Source organism: Choloepus didactylus, chromosome 14 (assembly GCF_015220235.1).
Source record: "Choloepus didactylus isolate mChoDid1 chromosome 14, mChoDid1.pri, whole genome shotgun sequence".
NCBI lineage: Eukaryota > Metazoa > Chordata > Mammalia > Pilosa > Megalonychidae > Choloepus > Choloepus didactylus.
The window spans coordinates 27,065,223-27,084,892 of record NC_051320.1 but is presented as its reverse complement, the minus strand read 5'-3'; the positions used below and the strand labels follow the sequence as shown (position 1 = coordinate 27,084,892).

General features: G+C 40.5%; 1 protein-coding gene across 2 annotated transcripts in view; it reads left to right on the top strand.

Moving 5' to 3' along the window:
• Positions 1-8,154: 8,154 nt before the first annotated feature.
• The window catches only part of TRAM1 (translocation associated membrane protein 1), a 43,418-nt gene continuing 31,902 nt past the window's right edge, over positions 8,155-19,670 (top strand). Inside the window, exons 1-2 of one of the 2 annotated variants that reach the window (XM_037802346.1) lie at positions 8,155-8,353; positions 19,007-19,070. In XM_037802346.1, the coding sequence (XP_037658274.1) occupies positions 8,231-8,353; positions 19,007-19,070 (187 nt within the window). In that variant the 5' untranslated portion in view covers positions 8,155-8,230. Of the gene's footprint in view, positions 8,354-8,880; positions 8,960-19,006; positions 19,071-19,670 lie in introns of those variants that run through there. The other variant, XM_037802347.1, reaches the window with a different exon arrangement.

Sequence of the window (19,670 nt, the reverse complement as noted above, 5' to 3'; positions counted from 1 at the left end):
GTAGCAACAAGGTCCTGAAATATATGGCAACAAGGAGGAACCTTGAAGAAATAATTCTGAGTGAATAACTCAGACACAAAAGGAGAGATATTGTATGTTACCACTTCTATGAACTATCTGAACAATGTAAAATCAATGTTTTATAAGAAAATTGGGGACCTAGTGATAGACAGTAGCTAGTGAGAGGAAATGATAATCTAATAATTCAGATATGTTAATGACAATGAATTCAAAGGTATGGTAATGGATAGGGGTGACAATTGTTTGTTAACAGGATTATAAGTATCAAAGCTGTATTGAAGGTGAATAGGAATGAAAGGGGTTACTTAAAGGCATGTTTCCCATAGCTCAGCACCACAAATATAGATAGGAGCTTCCATGATATATTTCTAAGGTATGACACTAGCACAGAGAGTTGACAACAGAAGGATATATGGGAAAAACCATGTATTGCATACTAGGGACTATAATTAATAGGAATGAATACCATACTAGTATCACACAAATACTAGGGACAAATAATTAAGGGCTGACAAGAGCTACGAGATGTTTTGGGTTATCGGAATTGTTTAAACTGGAGAGTGATGAGAATTATACAACTAAGTGATGACAATGTGAGATATGGATGGATTATTGTGGATATAACATATGCTGTGTGAACTCAGGAACCCCCTACTTTATAAGTCAAGCCCTCGATATTGAGGCTTGCTCCGGTGAAACTAAAGGCAGTAGAGAGGAGGCCAAGCTCATCTGTAATTATGCCTAGGAGTCATCTACAGAGAACCTCTTTTGTTACTCACATGTGGACTTTCTCTCTCTAAGCCTAACTCTGCAAATAAATTCATCACCCTCCCCCTGATGTGGCACAGGATCCCCAAAATGAATGAGACTTCCTGGCAATGTGGGACATGGATTCCAGGAATGAGCCTGACCCTGGCACCGAGGGATTGAGAATGCTGTTTGACTGTGCCAGTTTGGATGTCCCCGAAAACGTCATTATCTTTGATGTAATCTTATGTGGGCAGACATTAGTGTTGATTAAGTTGGAACCTTTGGATTAGGCTGTTTCCATGGAGATGTGACCCACCCAACTGTGGGTGATAACTCTGATTAGATCATTTCCATGGGGGTGTGGCCCCACCCATTCAGCGTGGGCCTTGATTAGTTTACTGAGGCCTTATAAAAGCTCAGACAGAGGAGCGCATCAGGGCAACTGAGAGTGACAATTTGAAGAGCAGCTGCAGCTAAGAGAGGACAAAACGCCCCAAGAGCAACACTTTGTAGAACGCCACATTGAAACGCAACCTGGGAGCAAGTGGATGCCAGCCACATGCCTTCCAAGCTAACAGAGGTTTTTCTGGAAGCCAATGGCCATCCTTCAGTGAAGGTACTCTGTTGTTGGACACTTTATGGCCTTAAGAGTGTATCTCTGTAACCAAATAAACCCCCTTTATAAAAGCCAATTCATTTCTGGTGTTTTTGCATAATGGCAGCATTAGCAAATCTGAACATTGACCAAAAGGGGGAAAACAAAGGCAACAAAATAAGGTTTTAATGGCTAAGAGAATTCAAATAGACTCAGAAGGTTGTCCTGGAGGTTACTCCTATGCAAGCCTCACCCAGATATGCCAAACGACCACAATATGATAGGCCCAAGTCAACAGTAGTCCCGAAAACCTTAGAGTGCCCAGATCCATATCCGAGACTCTATAAAGGTTTCACTAAGTTTATTCTTCAGAAACTTAGATCCTTCAGAGTGCTCCTATGCCAGCTGAGTCCCAAAACCCACAGGCAATAGCCTCTTCAAGAACATCAACTAGATGTGTCCCCTTTGCTCATAAAGTTGACAACCCTTTTCAACATGAACAGATTAGGGTGGTCACTGCCTAGACATCCCTGAAGATTGGGAAAGCGATTGAACTAGAGGAAAGGGTAGCAACAGACAAGATGGAATTTAATGATGGATTATGAATACTGAATATTTATATAATTTTCTTTTTCTTAGTTGCTAGGGTATTAGAACAGTTAGAAGGAAAGAATTGAACTGATGGAATGTAACTCATAAAATCCTTTGAAATTTGTTCTAAAGCTACATGTTAAATGGTAATTTGAAAGCTATACCCTTTTGTATATATGTTGTATTCCACAATAAGGAAATGACTGAAACTATGGTACTATAACTCATAATAACTTTGGGAATTTCCTATTTATCTACTTGTAAAACCATACTTTGAAAGATATTACCTTTTTGTACATATGTTATATTTCGTAATAAGTAAATAACTGAAACTGTGGCATTGTAACCTATAATATTCTTTGAAATTTGCTAACTACTTGTTAAATTGCACTTGGAAAGTTGTCACTTTTACATATATATGTTATATTATACAATTTAAAAAATGGAAAAAATAATACTAAAAAAATAGAAAACAAAAAAATTCACTTTAATGGAACAATTCATTTCCACATGACCTAGAACACTTTCACTGCACTCTAAACCATCTCCCTTCAAAACATCTATTATATTTGTAATTATTTGTTCACTGTCTTCCACTCCAGGTGTGAGTGTCAAGAACAAAGATTAAGTCTTTCTTGTTCACAGCTATATTCCTAGAACTTGGGACTTGTTTGGTGCTTCATGGGTTCTCTTTAAATATTTTTTAAATGGGTAAAATTGAAAAGACATATTTCAATTCATTTTTATATTTGTTTCTTGTGTATACTTTTTTAAGTTTTTCCAGTCTCTGTGAAGCCCTTTTTCCTTTTCATTCACTCAATAAATACTGAGCACTAAAAATCTGACAGGCTTTCCGTCACACTTACTGCAAGAATGAAGACTGTTCTCAGCAACCAGTGTGACATTCCAGAAAATGTAGATGTCACACTGAAGGGACACACAGCTATTATAAAGGGCCCCTGAGGAATTCTGTGGAGGGACTTGAATCACATCAATACACATCAGTATAGAACTCAGTCTCCTTGGAAAGAGAAAGAAGAGATGTCGGGTAGACAAAAGGTGAGGAAATGGAAAGAAACTGGCTACCACTGGCACAATCTGTAGGCATGTACAGAACATGGTCAAGGTGGTTACACTGGGCTTCCCTTACAAGATGAGATCTGTGTGTGCTCACTTCCCCACCAGTGTTGTTATTCAGAAGAGTGGGCCTCTGTGCCAGTTTGAATGTATTATGTCCCCCAAATGCCATTACCTTTGATGTAATCTTGTGTAGGCAGACCTATCAGTGTTAATTAGATTGAAATTCTTTGAGTGTTTCCATGGAGATGCACCCCACCCAACTGTGGGTGATGACTCTGATTGAATAATTTCCATAGAGGTGTTGGCCCGCCCATTGGGTGGGTCTGAATATAAATTACTGGCACACTATATAAGATCAGACAGAAGGAGTGAGCTTGCTACAGCCAAGAGGGACACTTTGAAGAAAGCACAGGAGCTGCGGATGAGAGACAGTTTGAAAATGGACAGTTGAAAGCAGACTCTTGCTCTGGAGAAGCTGAGAGAGCAGAAATCCCAAGTGCAACTAAGAGTGACATTTTTGAGGAACTGCAGCCTAGAGAGGAACATCCTGGGAGAAAGCCATTTCAAAACCATAACTTCGGAGCAGATGCCAGCCCCGTGTCTTCCCAGCTAACAGAGGTTTTCTGGACACCATTGGCCATCCTCAATTGAAGGTACCGGATTGCTGATGTGTTACCTTGGACACTTTATGGGCTTCAGACTGTAACTTTGTAACCAAATAAATCCCCTTTTATAAAAGCCAATCCAACTCTGGTGTTTTGCATTCAGGCAGCATTAGCAAACTAGAACAGCCTCTTATTGAAATCTGAAATTTCTTGAGTGAAAAATAAGTATGCAGGGTTTGGATGAGGCCAGGAGTTACTTGTTCAGTATCTCAAGCCCAGAAACATGAGTTAATTCTTGAAGAAAATGACAATGAACTTGTAACAAATTCAGCTGCTTTGATTCATCTAGGCACAACAGTTAAATACAAAGATATCAGGAAATTTGGGGCTGGTGTCTATGTCTCTGAAAAAAACAGTTCAGCAGACTAATCAATAAGATCTAAGAGTTGTCCAGCTATGGAAACAACAATAGGCAAGACCTATTTGTGATATTTTAAATATGCAGTAAAATTTATCTGTTGATTTAAAACTTTTTATTTTAAAAAATTTTTGACATCATAGTGCCAGGTAGTAGAATATGCAAAAATGAGAAGATACTCTCTCTTCCTGAGGAGCACAAGTTGAGTGAAAAGACAGACTTCTAAACAATTAGAATACAGGATAATATTTGTTAAAAATGCAATGATGTACAAAATACAATTGAGTCATCATAGATCTAATTATAAGTGCTAAAACCATAAAACTCTTAGAAAAAAAATACGACTGAATCTTTGTAATCTTGGATTAGGCAATGATTTCTTAGATATAACATGAAAAGCAAAATGATAAAAGAGAAGATAGATAAGTTAGACTTCATTAAAATAAAATTCAAAAAAAAATAAAAATTAAAAAAACAAAATAAAATTCATGTGTTTCACAGGACACCATCAAGAAAGTAAAAAGACAAACCAGAAAATATTTGAAAATCACAGACTTGATAAGAGACTTGAATCTAAAATATATTGTTTAAAAACTCTTACAACTCAGTAATTAAAAAAAGCAAATAATCCATTTTTAAGTGGTAAATCTTTGCATAGATATTTCTCCAAAGGTGATACACGACTGACTAGTAAGCACATGAAAAGATGCTGAACATCATTAGTCATTAGGGAAATGCAAATCAAAATTACCATATATCATCTAACGCCTACTAGGATGGATAAAATTTAAAACAGAAAATAACAAGTATTGACAAACATGTGGAGAAACTGGAAACTTCATACAGTGCAGCCTCTTTGGAAACCAGTCTGGTAGCTCCTCAAATGATTAAACATAAAGTTACCATAAGACCACCAGTTCCATTCCTATGTATGTATTCAAAAGAATTGAAAGCAGGTGTTTAAATGAAACTTGTACACAAATTGGAAACAATCCAAATGTCTATCAACTGATGAATGGATAAGCAAAATGTGGTATATCCATACAATGGAATATTACTTGGCTATAAAAAGGAAGAAGTACTGATTCATACTACAAAATGGATGAACCTCAGAAACATTATGTTCAATGAAAGAAACTAATCATAAAAGACCACATATCTCATGGTTCTATTTACATGAAATGTCCAGAATAGGTAAATATAGAAAGGCAGAAATTATATTAGTGGTTGCCAGGGGCTGGGGTAGGGTGCAGGAGAGAGTGTGAAGAGAAATGAGGAGTGATGGGTAATGTTGTGCTGGTTTGGATCTATTATGTACCCCAGAAAAGCCATGTTCTTTTAATCCAATCTTGTGGGGGCAGACCTATTGTGGGTGGGACCATTGTTTCTACAGAGATGTGACCCTAACCATTCAAGGTGGGTCTTAATCATCTTTACTGGCATCCTCTATGAGAGGATAAAAGGCAGAGACATTTTGAAGAGAGCTCAGAGATACTTAGATAGAAAATGCCCAGAGACATTTTGGAGACAGTCATTGAAAACCAGAACAAGGAGAGAATCTAAGAGAAGAAATCCCGAGTTTGCCCTGGAGAAGCTAAGACAGGACCCCCAGACAGCTGGAAAGAAACGCCATGGGAGAAAGAAGCAAGGATGTACAGGAGATGAGAGACAGAAGCTAAGACAGACACCCAGAGACATTTTGGAGAAAGCAACGGAAATCAGAAGCTAACCCCAGGAGAGGCCCAGCAAACCCCGGCCATGTGCCTTTGCATGTGACAGAGGAACCTCAGATGCCATTGGCCTTTCTTCAGTGAAGGTATCCTCTTATTGATGCCTTAGTTTGGACATTTTCATGGCTTTAAGGACTATAAATTTGTAACCTAATAAATCCCATTGTAAATGCCAATCCAGTTCTGGTATATTGCATTTTGGCAACTTTAGGAAACTGGAACAAATGTGTACAAGGTTTCTTTTGGGGATGATAAAAATTAGAGTATGGTGCCAGTTGCACAACCTTGTAAATATTCTAAAAACCATTGAACCATTCACTTTAAACATGTGAACTATATGAAACGTAAGTTGTATCTCTGTAAAGCTGTTTTAAGAATACAACTGAATCATAAGATTGCCTAGGTCAGTCAGAGAAGTCAGTGAATGTTTCAAATGGAAAGTCATGCACATGTGAATGAGAAGTGAAGGAACTGTAGGAGTCTGCAGAGTAGCGTATGGGGAGGAAGGGAGAAAACATTTCAGACAGAGGCAGCAGCCAGTAAGAAGGCAGAGGAGGGCATGGGAAGAGATCATGCTCTAGTGTGTGGACAGAGTGTGGTAGGTAATGCTGGTACAAAAAGGATTGGGGCCTATAGAGGCAGCCTCCAGCCTGGATGGGTAGGCAGGGGCCAAACTATAATGGGCTGTTTAGTCGTCCTATCTTTCAATGAAAGTAAAGGGAAACCATGGAAGAATTTTTAGCCTGTCGGAAGCATCATTCTAGAGTAACATCTGGAAGGTGATTTAGGGGGAAGTGAAACTAGTGCTATTATGACCAGAAAGGAAGAAAATATGAATAGCTAACCTTATAGAGCCCTTACTATCTGCTAAGCACTTTTCTTTAATTCTCTTACCTAATTGCTAAAGAAGGTACTTTAGCAATTACTCCCATTTTATAGATGATGTACATAGGACTTGTTCCCTCACCTCCTTCAGGTTTTTAGACAAATGCAACTTCTCCACACTTTTCTTATTTCCCTTTCCGTTTTATTTTTCTCCTGGACCCTCATTTTCAATTTAACACATTTCACTTTTTAGATCTTGCTTAAAGACTCTCTCCCCAGCCTAGAATGAAAGCGCATAAGAATAGGTTAATTCTTCCTTTTTGTTCATTCTATATTCCCAGCACCTAGCCACATAATACTCAATAAATGGTTTTCAGTAAAACTTTAATCCCTAATTCATAGAAATTAAGTAATTTGTCCATGATAATACAGGTAATAAGTGGCAGAATTCTGATTCAAAAGCCCATGCTCTTAAACCACTAAGTGCTTTCGCCAGGGTTGCAATACTCTGGCAAGAGATAACTCCCCAGAGGGGATGGACTTGCCTGGGTTTTGGTGATAGCTGCATCTGGAAGGATATTGAAGGGGATCAATCTTGGATGACTCTGGTTTCTAGCTTTGACAAAAGGGATAAACAGTAGTATAATTCATCAGGAGAAAGAATACAAGAGGACTGGTTTACACAGAGAGATGAAAGAGGAAGACATATTTAACTCAGTCCTTTTTTCCCATGGCCCTCAATTACTAAGAAGTGTTGTTAACAATATGTACAAAGCAAGTAAAACCACACTAATTCTTTACACTGAGACCCGGCGGTGGAATGGGGATGGGGATGGGGTGAGTAGGCTGAACCCGAATAGGAACTAATTTTTTTTTAATGCCAGTCCAAGCCCAGGAAGCATAGGGACAGGTCCCCAAGAGTGTTTAAAATAATTCTGAGGTTAATTTTTAAAGCAGATGCTAAAACTGAAGAATGCGCCGTGTCGACGCATAATCAGGCCATAGTCGTATTTTTAGATAAACTTGACGGTTAGCAGTGGCTTTCAAAAAGTGACAATCAACATGAAAGAAGGCAGTGACACCCAAGCCCAGGGTAACCAGGAAGGCGGGGAAGGCTTGCTTGGGGCCGGGCGCAGCACCGCGCGCCGCCGCCCTCGGGCCCGCCACAACCTCAGTACCCGGACCCGGCGCGGGAAGCTCGCGCCTCAAACGACTCTCAACCCTCGGCGGACGCCAGACAGGGGACTCGCAGCGCGGTTTCCTTCACTGCCTCCCGGCGGCCTCCGGCACCCAGGTGGCGCTGTGGGCTCGCAGCGGCGGCCGCGACAGCAGCGAGCCCCGTCGCCATGGTGCGCATGCTCACCCCTGCTGCGGACTCGCTATTTTTTCTTTTTTCTTTTTTTTTTTTTTCCGGGCGGCCCCGGCGGCTGCGTACTGGCTGTGGGATGGGAAGTGGTGCCCCAGCGAGCGGCTGCGGCGGGGCTGTGAGCAGCAGCCAGGGGGAGGCGGGGGAGGCGGGAGAGGCGGGGGAGGCGGGGGCGGCGGCTAGTCTGTGAGGAGCTGGGACGAGCCGAGCCGAGGCGGAGCACCTGCGGGCACGGGTGGCAGCCCCACCATGGCGATTCGCAAGAAGAGCACCAAGAATCCCCCGGTGCTGAGCCATGAATTCATCTTGCAGAATCACGCGGACATCGTCTCCTGTGTGGCGATGATCTTCTTGCTGGGACTCATGTTCGAGGTGAGCCCGCCCCGAGCCCCAACTGCCCATTCAGGGCCCCGACCGCCAGCCCCGATCGCTCCGTCCGGGGCCGCGGGGAACTCGGGCCCGGCCGGGGGTCGCCGCGGATCCAGTCCTGCCCCAGAGGGCGGCCCTGCCCTCTCCCCGCGGCTGGGCTGGGGGTGCGGATCCCCCGCGGGCCTGGGCGCCCCCGCAGGGTGGGAGGGGGCCGCCGCGTCGCCCCCTTTAGCCGACCCACAGCCCTCCCCGCCGCCCGCGCCGCGCAGTTCCTGGTTCCCGCGAAGGACTACGTGGCAGCCGGCGAGGGGCCGACGGGCGGGCGGGGGCGGCCCCTCGGCTGCCGAGCTGACTCTGTGCGGGTGGGCGGATTGGACGGGACGGCCGAGCCCCGCCAGGGTGTGCGTGGGGCCGGCGAGGGGAGGGGAGAGTTGGAGGCCCGGCCTCCGGGGACCGGAGAGTGCCCGCCCGGAGGCCTCAGGCCCCCAGGGACGTGGGGGGGGGGGGCCTTGGGGGACCGAGGTGGGGAAGAACGAGAAGCAGACGGAGCCGCGCGCCTGCTGTCTATTTGAAGGGCGGTGGCCGCATGGCACGGAAGGATGGCCACAGGTTTGGCACACCCGATTGTTTTAATTCTTGTCTCTCAAACTGGTTTTATTGCCACTCATGAGTTATCCAACTTTTTGCCCTGACACTTGCTTTTTCTTTACGGATTTAGGATCTGATCTATAAATCAAAGATCTGAACCACAGTGCCAAGGAGTCACATAATTTCCTTTTTTGTTCTTCAAGTTTGAGAGGGTGGAAGTGTCAGGAGTGTGTAAATTCTCTTCCCATTTATCTGGTATTTGGATGACTTTCTTAACAGCTGTTGAATGTGGGAAATAAACTTTGCAAGTTGAAGGTGTAGCATCCTAGGAATTTTTTTCCCTCGCTCCCCAATACACACACCCATTCCTTATCTTCTTTTCTTTATTTTTCTCTATAGCGCCTATCCCCCATTAAAATACTTGTTACTTGCTTTTTGTTTGTCTCCCCACCTTTCTGAGCATAGAGTTTGTTTTTTTTTCCCACTAGTCTGTCCTGTGCCTAAATAGTGTCTGGGGCATAGTAGATGCTTAAAATATATTTGTGGAAAGAGTGAAGAATTCTTGAAGAAAACAAATGGAACAAGACAGCCAGTAACAGAAAGTTAGTGAATTTTTCAAATGGAGCCCATTTTTTATTAAATAATTTAATATTTTAATTTATTTTTGCTTCTTTTCAAAGGGTTTTTCTGGATGTAGAGCTAGATATTTTTTTATTCTTGGTAGTCTCCTGTATGTTTGAAACCATTGCTAAAGAGGTAGCAGGTATAGTGGAAGGAAAGGCAGGAGGCAGCTAACATGTTACATCTTTGTTCTAGGCTGGGCCTGTGCCACTTACTTACTGGGTGACCCAAGTCTGAGCTTCAGTTTTTCTGCTCTACAAAGGGAGATAACATCACCTGTGCTGTTCTCACAGCCATTGTTGCACAGACCATATAATAGGATGTATGAAAGCATCTGACAGTTCATAAAGAAGTGTATGGAGGATGGTATTATTAAAAATGCAACACTGAACATTTGTCTTCATTTTCTAAGCCCAAATTTGATACTTATATACATTTTCTGCTTTGATATTAGAAGTAATACTTCCCTACATGCACTGTATTCAATAAATTTGCATAACTTCTTGCCATTATTCATCCCCACATGGTAAGTATTCTTGACTTTAAAAATGTAATTAAAGAGGAATACTACCTGCATAGTTTTTTTGCAGTGCTTTAAATGAATGGAATATAAATCAGAAGTGACACTTTAGAAATGGCATAACTTCACTTTTATGTAAACTATTTCACATACTTTTATCACATTTCTAGGGAAGTTCACCACCTATACGTCACGTTAATGATTTTTTTAGCAGTGAGTGGAGTTTCACCATTATGTAAATCTGTTGGTTTAAATTTTGTAAATCTAAATTGACAAAACAGATACTAAAGAGAAACGGTGAAAGTCGATTGAAAGGGGCACATTAAAGTGGCATATGGAAAAGGGGAGTTTTTGCAAGTTGTATATTTTTCCTACCATTTGTTAAAGTTCTAGGATTTGAAAGCATATCTACATATGGAAAAGTTATTTAGATTAATTTTGCTATTTTAACTTCTGAAATATTTGCTGCTGAATTTCAAACTTGATATAGTTACAGTATTTGTGCTAGAATAATAGAGAAATTGGTATTTTCTCAGAATTGTTGAATCTTTTGTATATATATAGAAGTTGAGGAAATTTCAGAGGGTTTATGGTGAAACTGGCAAAACAATAACAGATACTATATTGCTAGCCAATACAAAGAAGCAATATAGGTGTAATGTAAAAGCCTGGCTTCTGTTCAAATTAGGGCTCTGCAGCTTGCTAATGGGGTGACCCAGGGCATATTATTTAACTTTTCAGAACCTAAGTTTTCTTATCTATAAAATGAGGCTCATTGGGTTACTCTGAAAATGAAATTAACTAATAATCAAAATGCCTAGTTCAGTGCTTAGCTTATGGGAAGCATAAATGGTAGTTTTTATCATTCCTTGGAAATCATTAAAGGTGGAAAATAGAAGACAGCATTTTTCTGCAAGAGAAGGGCCTGGTAGTTAGCATCTAAAAAGATTGTTATTGATACAGAAAATGTTAATAAAGAGAGTAAGGATGCTTGGGAGGCTTTCTGAAAGTGAGGGTGTAGAAGAAGAATGTGGCATTAGGATTCGTGAGAGGAATATTTTCATTTTCTGGAAGGAAGTGACATTCCAGATGTTCAAGACTCTAGGTTGTATCGTAGGGGGTTGGAGTACATTTACAATGACAATTATCTTGGAACAGTTTTGGAGTATTTTTAATAATGACTTGTCTTTGTGCCAACATTTTCTTTCTCTTTTTTAAGAATTTTATTTTATGTAAGCTGGTGAGGAACTAGAATTTGATACTCAAATTGTCTTTACCTTTCTAGTATCCAGTCTGTGTAGTAGTCACACCTTCCTCTACCGAATACAAAATAGTTAACATCTCTGGATAACTAGAAAAAATTTCTGAGCCCCAACTACTGACCACTTAATTAAAGAAATAATATGATTGAATAATTCTCATTTTTCTTGTAAATGGAGAACAGTGGTATAAATGTCCATATGTCATAAACTCAGTTTTTTCTTTGTAGTCCATTACATATTGCTGTAGCATATTTATATTCCAAATTAATTTATTTTAATATTAATTACTTCTAATATTAGTTTAAAGAGCACTTGCTGGGTTGAGAAGCTTGGGAAGCCTTGAAAGGCTAGGAGCATGATTACTGGTTTAATTTTTCTATAAATTCTTTTTGATATATAGTTTATATTTTTCCTCTTCTCATTCTACTTAATGCCACATACTAAACTAGCTGGAAGCCAGATTTTAATTTCATTTGGAAGCCTAACATAAAAAGATAATCTAATTTCTGTTGCTTTTAGCAACTATTATTAAATTTATCTTTGAAGAATTTCACTTGTCATTTGTAAAAGGCTCTTAAAAAGTGTACTTAGGTATGGTACTGTAACCTCATATTCCGAACTAGAAACAGGGGTGTGGTCTGATTGTGCATGAAAAAGAGAAAATTTATAGAGAGAGGGAGATGGTAAACAAAGATATAAAAACTAATCAAAATTTACTAATCAATAAACTTTTCAAAATAATCACATGAAAGCAGTGTTACCCTGGAAATTCATGCCATCAGCCATTCTGCTTTAATGCATCCCTATGAATTATCTGAATTTTAACAAGGTAGCCTTACTGGCCTTTTCTATTCAGGTGACTTTCATATCTATCCCATTCAGTAACTCATTTTAGCGGTCATATCCTGGACCTTATCACTCAGGCCTGCCCTATTTCCAGATTCCAGGATGGCATTGTTTAGCTTCAACCTACATTTTGTTCGCTCACTTGTTCTGCCACTCATATGACAATTCTCCACCTAGTCCAGGCTTTTAGAATGCATTGGCCTCCTTGCCTTTTCTTCAGTATATTACCCCCTCATGGATTTGCTTCTTTTCTGCAGAGCTGAACTACTCGTCCACATTTTCTCCATGCCCTCAACTTCCTTTCCCTCTTGGTCATTCTCCCTGCTGGCCTGCAGGTATCCAACCAAGTACCAGCCCCATCTATCTACCTTTTCTGTGTCTCTCCTTTCGTGGATTGCTGAGGGTCACTAGAGAAAGTCATTCGCTCATGCTGATAGACATTATTACAAGTCAGAGGTCTAGAACCTCAAATACTAATAATCCCTGTGATCTTTATGCTTTTCCCAAGCCAGCTCCTTTCCCTATAGGAACTATGTAAATACTCATCATTCATGTCAACATTGTGCTTCACAGATGACGTTGCTTTCTTTTTTCACAGAAAAAAATAAGTGTTTATCAGTTTCCTGTCTTTTGAATGTATGTGTCTCATCCATTACTTGCTTCTTTCTGGTCTAAGAGGAAAGTTGTTTAAGATTAACTTCTAGCTGTATTCTTAAAATTTAATTCCCTTGAAATCTTTCCATCTATTATCCCCTTTCTATCCTGTCTGTTTAACTTCTGCCTTTCACTGGCACCTTCCCTATTGCCCCTACACAAATTTAATCTCTCCCATTTTAAAAAGGGAAAAAAAATCTTGACCTTGCTTCTACCTCTAGACATTGCTTTATTCCTCTTATGTTCTTCAATTCATTGTGATTTGGCTTTTGCAAGTCATGACCACTGATGACTTCTTAAATTGTCTAGTCCATTACACATTTTTCAGTCTTTAGCCTTCCACATCTCTTTTGAAACTGACTTATTAACCACACTTTTTTTTTTTTTTTTTTATGTTTCCTCCTTGAGACACATTTCCCTTTTGGGCACTAAGGTCTATTCATTCTCTTTGCCTCTCTGACCACTTCTTAGTTTTCTCACTGGCTTTTTCTCCATCCTCACCATGGTTCTGATGTTATCCTAATTCTCTACAAATACTGTATGCTGTCTATGCATGATTAGTGTACTTTCACAGCTCAACTACTATCTCTAAATAGAGACTCCCAATTCTTTAGCTAAGCTAGGTTCTCCCTGCTGAGTTCTAGACTTAGATTTTGGCTACCTATTGGTCTTTCCACTTGTATACCTACCAAAAATCCCAGTTTATCCAAAATTCAGTTTCTTCTCTTTTCCCTAAACCTGCTGTTCTTCCTATATTCTACATTTTTATTAATACTGTCACTTTTCACCCAGTTGTTCAAGCTGTAAGCATCAATAAATAATTCTTGACTCCTCCCACTTGCCTTATTCCCACCACCACTGACTTACTTCAGGCTTTATTATCTTACATGTGGTCTCTTGCAGAAGTCTTGTAAGTGGCTTGCATGCTTACTCCAGTGTGTATGTTATTGGTATATAGGTAGTAATATTGATCAGTCACTATGTGCTTGGTACATATACTGATGAGAGACACAGGCATGGTCCCACCTGTTACGGAGCTTACTTTCAAATGGATGAGTTGGAAATTACTAATATGATTACACCAGACTATGTGTTTTGAAGGGAAAGAACACAGTTCTCTGGGATATGTCACAAAGGAAGAGAAGGTAAGCTTCCTTGAAAAGTTGTGATTGAACTGAGATGTGAACGGAAGGTTTTCCAACAGTGTTTTAAATAGAATGACATGATGAGGCTGGAGAAGCCAAGGGGCAGGGGCAGACCATGGAAAGTTATGTAGGCCACATTAAAGATTTTGTTCTTTATCCTAGGAAAAATAGGAATCCGGTGAAGGATTTTAAGCAGGTGGCAGGGAGAGGCAGTAACATTACTCGGATCACACTGTGGAGAATCCATCGGAGGGGCTCAAGAGGCCCCTTAGTAGGTCATAGCCCGCGAACTTTCTAAAAGACATACAGGAGGAGAACCTAAGATGGTGGCTAGGTGAGACAGGGCAAAATAACACCTCCGTGAAAAACTAGATAAAAGCCGGAAAGTGACCCAGAAGACCAGTTCCAGCTACGCACCAGCCAGACAAAGTCTGCTAAATCTACAGGGACCATACATTTGGTGAAACCGGGAGTCTGCATTCTGAAACGAGTGAGTGAGCTGGCTGAAAGTCCCGCAGCCATGCTGCGGTGTGGGGAAACTGTGGGTTGGCGTTTGGAGACAGACTAGTTCTTTAAAAAATAAAAAAAATAAAAAAACAGGATTGGCTGTGGTTACGACGGTGAGAACCACGCAATGAAGCACGGCAGGAGCAGCCAGGCAAAGTCTCGGTGTCTGGCATGGAGGATAGCCCGCTGCTAATTGTCCCAGGGCCAGCGGGGCAGAGGGGAGCCAAAAGGAGAAAGAAACCGCGCCCCTTGCAGCCATCTCCCCGACGGGCTGGAGACGCTCCTGCCCAGGCCAGAGCTATAGCCCAGAGCCGGGCCAAGGGTCCCAGTGAGACGGGGAGTGTCTCCCACAGCACCGTGCACACGCCACAATATCGGCCGTGGACAGTGGCCTTTACTGCACCCACAGTTAATTGTCCCGGAGCTGGGAAGGTGGAGCTGTGCGGAAAGGGGGAAATTAACACGCCCCATTCAACCATCTTTAAAGCAAGCTGGGAACGCCCCTGTACAGCCCGGGGCCCAGGGCTTCCCTGGAGGGCCAGTGCACCCTTGTGACGTGGCACAACCTTCCCTCGGCAGAGGTCCTGGAAGAGCACAGCTGAGATGGGGGGTGCCACTCGGAAATCCCAGGGACCCTATGCCAGCCAATACCAAGGACTTGTGGGTTAGCGGCAGAGACAATCTGTGGCAAGACTGAAATGAAAGCGTAGACTTTTGCAGCAGCCTTAAATCTCCGGGAACACCTGGGAGGTTTGATTATTAAAGCTGCCCTGCCTCCCTAACTACCCAGACACATGTCCCACACTCAGGGTGGGTAGCACCAACAACCCAAAATTAGTGCACCAATTGAACACCACAAGAATCAGATCCCCACACAGCACAAAGACAAAGCTGAGGAGAACTGACTTGAGGGGAATAGGTGACTCGCGGACGCTATCTACTGGTTAGTTAGAGAAAGTGTACGCCACCAAGCTGTAGATCTGACAAATTAGAGATTGGTATTTTTTAGACCCTGAAAGAACCCTATCAAGTAAAGCAAATGCCAAGAGGCCAAAAACAACAGAAAATCTTAAAGCATATGATAAAACCAGACGATATGGAGAACCCAAACCCAAACATCGAAATCAAAAGATCAGAAGAGCCACAGTACTTGGCACAATTAATCAAAGAACTATAGACAAATAACAAGAGCATGGCACAGGATATAAAGGACATGAAGAAGAGCATGGCACAGGATATAAAGGACATAAAGACCCTGGAAGAGCATAAAGAAGAAATTGCAAGAGTAAATAAAAAAATAGAAGATCTTATGGAAATGAAAGAAACTGTTGGCCAAATTAAAAAGACTCTGGATACTCATAATACAAGATTAGAGGAAGTTGAACAACGACTCAGCATCCTTGAGGACCACAGAACAGAAAATGAAAGAACGAAAGAAAGAATGGGGGAAAAAAATAGAAAAAATTGAAATGGATCTCAGGGATACGATAGATAAAATAAAACGTCCAAATTTAAGAGTCATTGGTGTCCCAGAAGGGGAAGAGAAGGGTAAAGGTCTAGAAAGAGTTTTCAAACAAATTGTTGGGGAAAACTTCCCAAACCTTCTACACAATATAAATACACAAAACATAAATGCCCAGCGAACTCCAAATAGAATAAATCCAAATAAACCCATTCCAAGACATATTCTGATCAGACTGTCAAATACTGAAGAGAAGGAGCAAGTTCTGAAAGCAGCAAGAGAAAAGCAATTCACCACATACAAAGGAAACAACATAAGACTAAGTAGAGACTACTCAGCGGCCACCATGGAGGCGAGAAGGCAGTGGCATGACATATTTAAAATTCTGAGAGAGAAAAATTTCCAACCAAGAATACTTTATCCAGCAAAACTGTCCTTCAAATTTGAGGGAGAGCTTAAATTTTTCACAAACAAATGCTGAAAGATTTTGCTAATAAAAGACCTGCCCTACTTCAGATACTAAAGGGAACCCTACCGACAGAGAAACAAAGAAAGCAGAGAGAGATATAAAGAAATTTAACAGACATATATAGAACATTGCATCCCAGATCACCAGGACACACATTCTTCTCCAGCGATCACGGATCTTTCTCCAAAATAGACCATAGGCTGGAACATAAAACAAGCCTCAATAAATTAAAAAAAAAAAATTGAATTTATTCAAAGCACATTCTCTGACCACACTGGGATACAAACAGAAGTCAGTAATCATCAGAGACTTAGAAAATTCACAAACACCTGGAGGGTAAAAATAAGGGGGAGATGAAAACATCCCCGGATAATCAAAAGCTGAGGGACTTCATCACCAGTAGATCAGTCCTATGAGAAATGCTAAAGGGAACTGTGCAGGCTGAAAGGAAGGGACACTAAACAATTGACTGAAACCACATGAAGAAATAAAGATTTCCAGTAAAGATCACATAGTAAGTAAAAATACCAATATTACTGTATTTTTTATTTGTAACTCCACTATTTACTTCCTACAGGATCTAAAATACATAAACTGTAATGACAAATCAGTGGTTTTGGACTCAGTGTAAAATACATAATTTTTGACAAGAACTACATAAAGGTGGGGGAATGGAGGAGTATAGGAACACAGTTTACATGTCCTATTGAAGTTAAGTTGGTTATCAAAGAAAAACAAGATTGTTATAGATTTAAGAGGTTAAATTTAAGCCCCATGGTAAACACAAAGTATCAGAGAATATGACCATAGAGATGAGAAGTTGAGTATGGGTTACGAGAAGTGGGGGAAGGGGCAATGGGGAGTTAAGAAATGAGTGTAGGGTTTCTGTTTGGGGTGAAGGGAAATTTCTAGTAATGGATGGTGGGAAGGTGGTAGCATTGCAACATTCTAAATGTGATTAATCCCACTAATGGAATGTTAGGGAGGGGTTGGAATGGGAAGATTTAGGCTGTATTTATGTTTCTACAATTGAAAAAAAAAAAAGAAAAAGAAAAAGACAGTCTAAATAGATAATGACAATTAAATGCCAAAGTTGATCTTGGATGGGACCTGAGGATGGAGGAGAGGAGGCTCAAAGGGACACAGTTGGGACATAAGAAAAAAAAAAAAAGGAAATATAGAATATAAGCTTTGTATCAATGTTGAATTTCTTGAATTTCTTCGCTGCGCTTAATGGGATTGCATAAAAGAATGTTCTTGTTCATGGGAGTTATATATGTGAATTATATTGTTTGTTCAAGGACATGTGCAGCTTGCGCTCATGTTCAGAAGACAGAGCAATAGATGATGGGTGATAGGGAGGGAGGAAGAGAAAGAAAGAAATGGTGGTGTGACAAGATGTTAAAGTGGGTGAATCGGGGTATTGGGGGAGGGGGGCCGGGGTATGCTGGAGTTCTGTGTATGGGTTTTGTATTGTTTTTGCAACTGTTCCTGTACATTTGAATTTATTTCAAAATAAAATAAAATAAAAATAAAAGACATACAAGAGACTTCCTCCTTTTCAGAACTCTCCTGCGGTTCTAGAATAAAATCTAAATTATCTAGCTTGACAAATGAAGCCCTTTCCAGCACTTGATAACCTTTGTAGGCTCTTCTACCACTCCCTGATCTGTGCCCCATGCCCAACCTCATGTTTACTGCTACTTGACCTTCACGTTTTCTATTTCTCCCACCTATTCTGCCCTCCTCATCTGCTTTTGTGAGTACGGGGAACTTCTGTTTCCCAACAAGACACAACTCCAACACCACTTCCTCCAAGAAGCTTTTCTAGAATATGTCTCTTTCACCACCCCAGGAGAAAATATTTAAAAAGGTAGTTGTTTATCCTGAGTACTCCCATAGCAAAAGCTATTAAGACTGATTTTACAGATTTTACAGAAGCTGTGTACCTGTCTTCCTCCCTGAGTGAGCTCATCGTCACCAAGATTATATCATTTGCCTTTGTTGTCCTTTCTAGACTAGCACAGTGCCTGGTGGCTATAAATACTGGGTAAGCACTCCATTTTTCTGTTCTGTACACTTTTACCAGTAATCAGGTCAGTTAAACATTTATTGACTACTTGCCAGGTGTGTGAGAGAGTAACACACTCCCTGTAGGCCCTGCCTTTGATCCATTTTTCTTATTCTAACTGTGTTTCCTTTTATCTTAATTTGCATTTTAGAAGTTTTTTTTTTTTATAGTAACTTTGTGTTCATTGTACAGGTCTAGAGTAGATGGTCATTGTTTCTCGAGTCACTATTTACTGAAACTTGTAGTGTGTGTCTCTTTTGAAATCTTAAAGTTGGAGATGCATCATACAGTCGCATCTAAATTGCAGAATGCTGTTGTGAATTATGTAAACTCCCAAGCTCACCTCATTGAGGACCAGGAATTCCCATTGTGTCTGTTGTGGTGCCACATGAGCTACGGTGCCCTTGGTTCTTAGATTTGGGGACAGAGCTTTGTAACATTTTTCCCCTGATTCATTATTTGGAGGATGGTCAAAAATAGACTTGAATCTTTTTTCTTTCTTTCTTTCTAGATAACAGCAAAAGCATGTATCATTTTTGTTACTCTTCAGTACAATGTTACCCTCCCAGCAACAGGTAGGTAGTTCCTTCACAGATCTCATCCATTATTACCCTGAACATTATTTTGATGATATTGTAGTGCAAGATCTGACATCTTTTATTGGCCTCACCCCATATATTATATGAAAACCAATTTTATGTGTTTGTTGTTTATTTGTGTTTTTTTGTGAATAAGCTTGAAATTTCATTGAAGAAATATTTTTGTTGCGTTTTCTGTCTTCTGATACGAATAGGTATTTTAAAATTGTTTAAAGTGTTACTGTTTAATCAGAGCTGCTGAAGGCACAAAGTTCAGGTTCAGTTTTTCTGACCTATGAGTAAATGTTTTGGATCTTGTAATAACAGTCCTTTCAAGCTTATTTTATTTTCCCTTTTTTGTTGTGCTCTACAACTAACAATTATTTTGATTAGAGAGAATGTCAAGCTCTAGGAATTATTTGGTAATGGCATTCAAACTACAATTTTAATTTATATTTCAAGAAGTTTCATTTCTAAATTATGCAATGTGATAGTCAAGTTGTTATTGGAAGTTGATTGAACACAGTTATAAAATTAACTGGCATGGGTGACGTCATCAACATGGCAACATAAACAGCAACTGAAAACTTCTCTCCA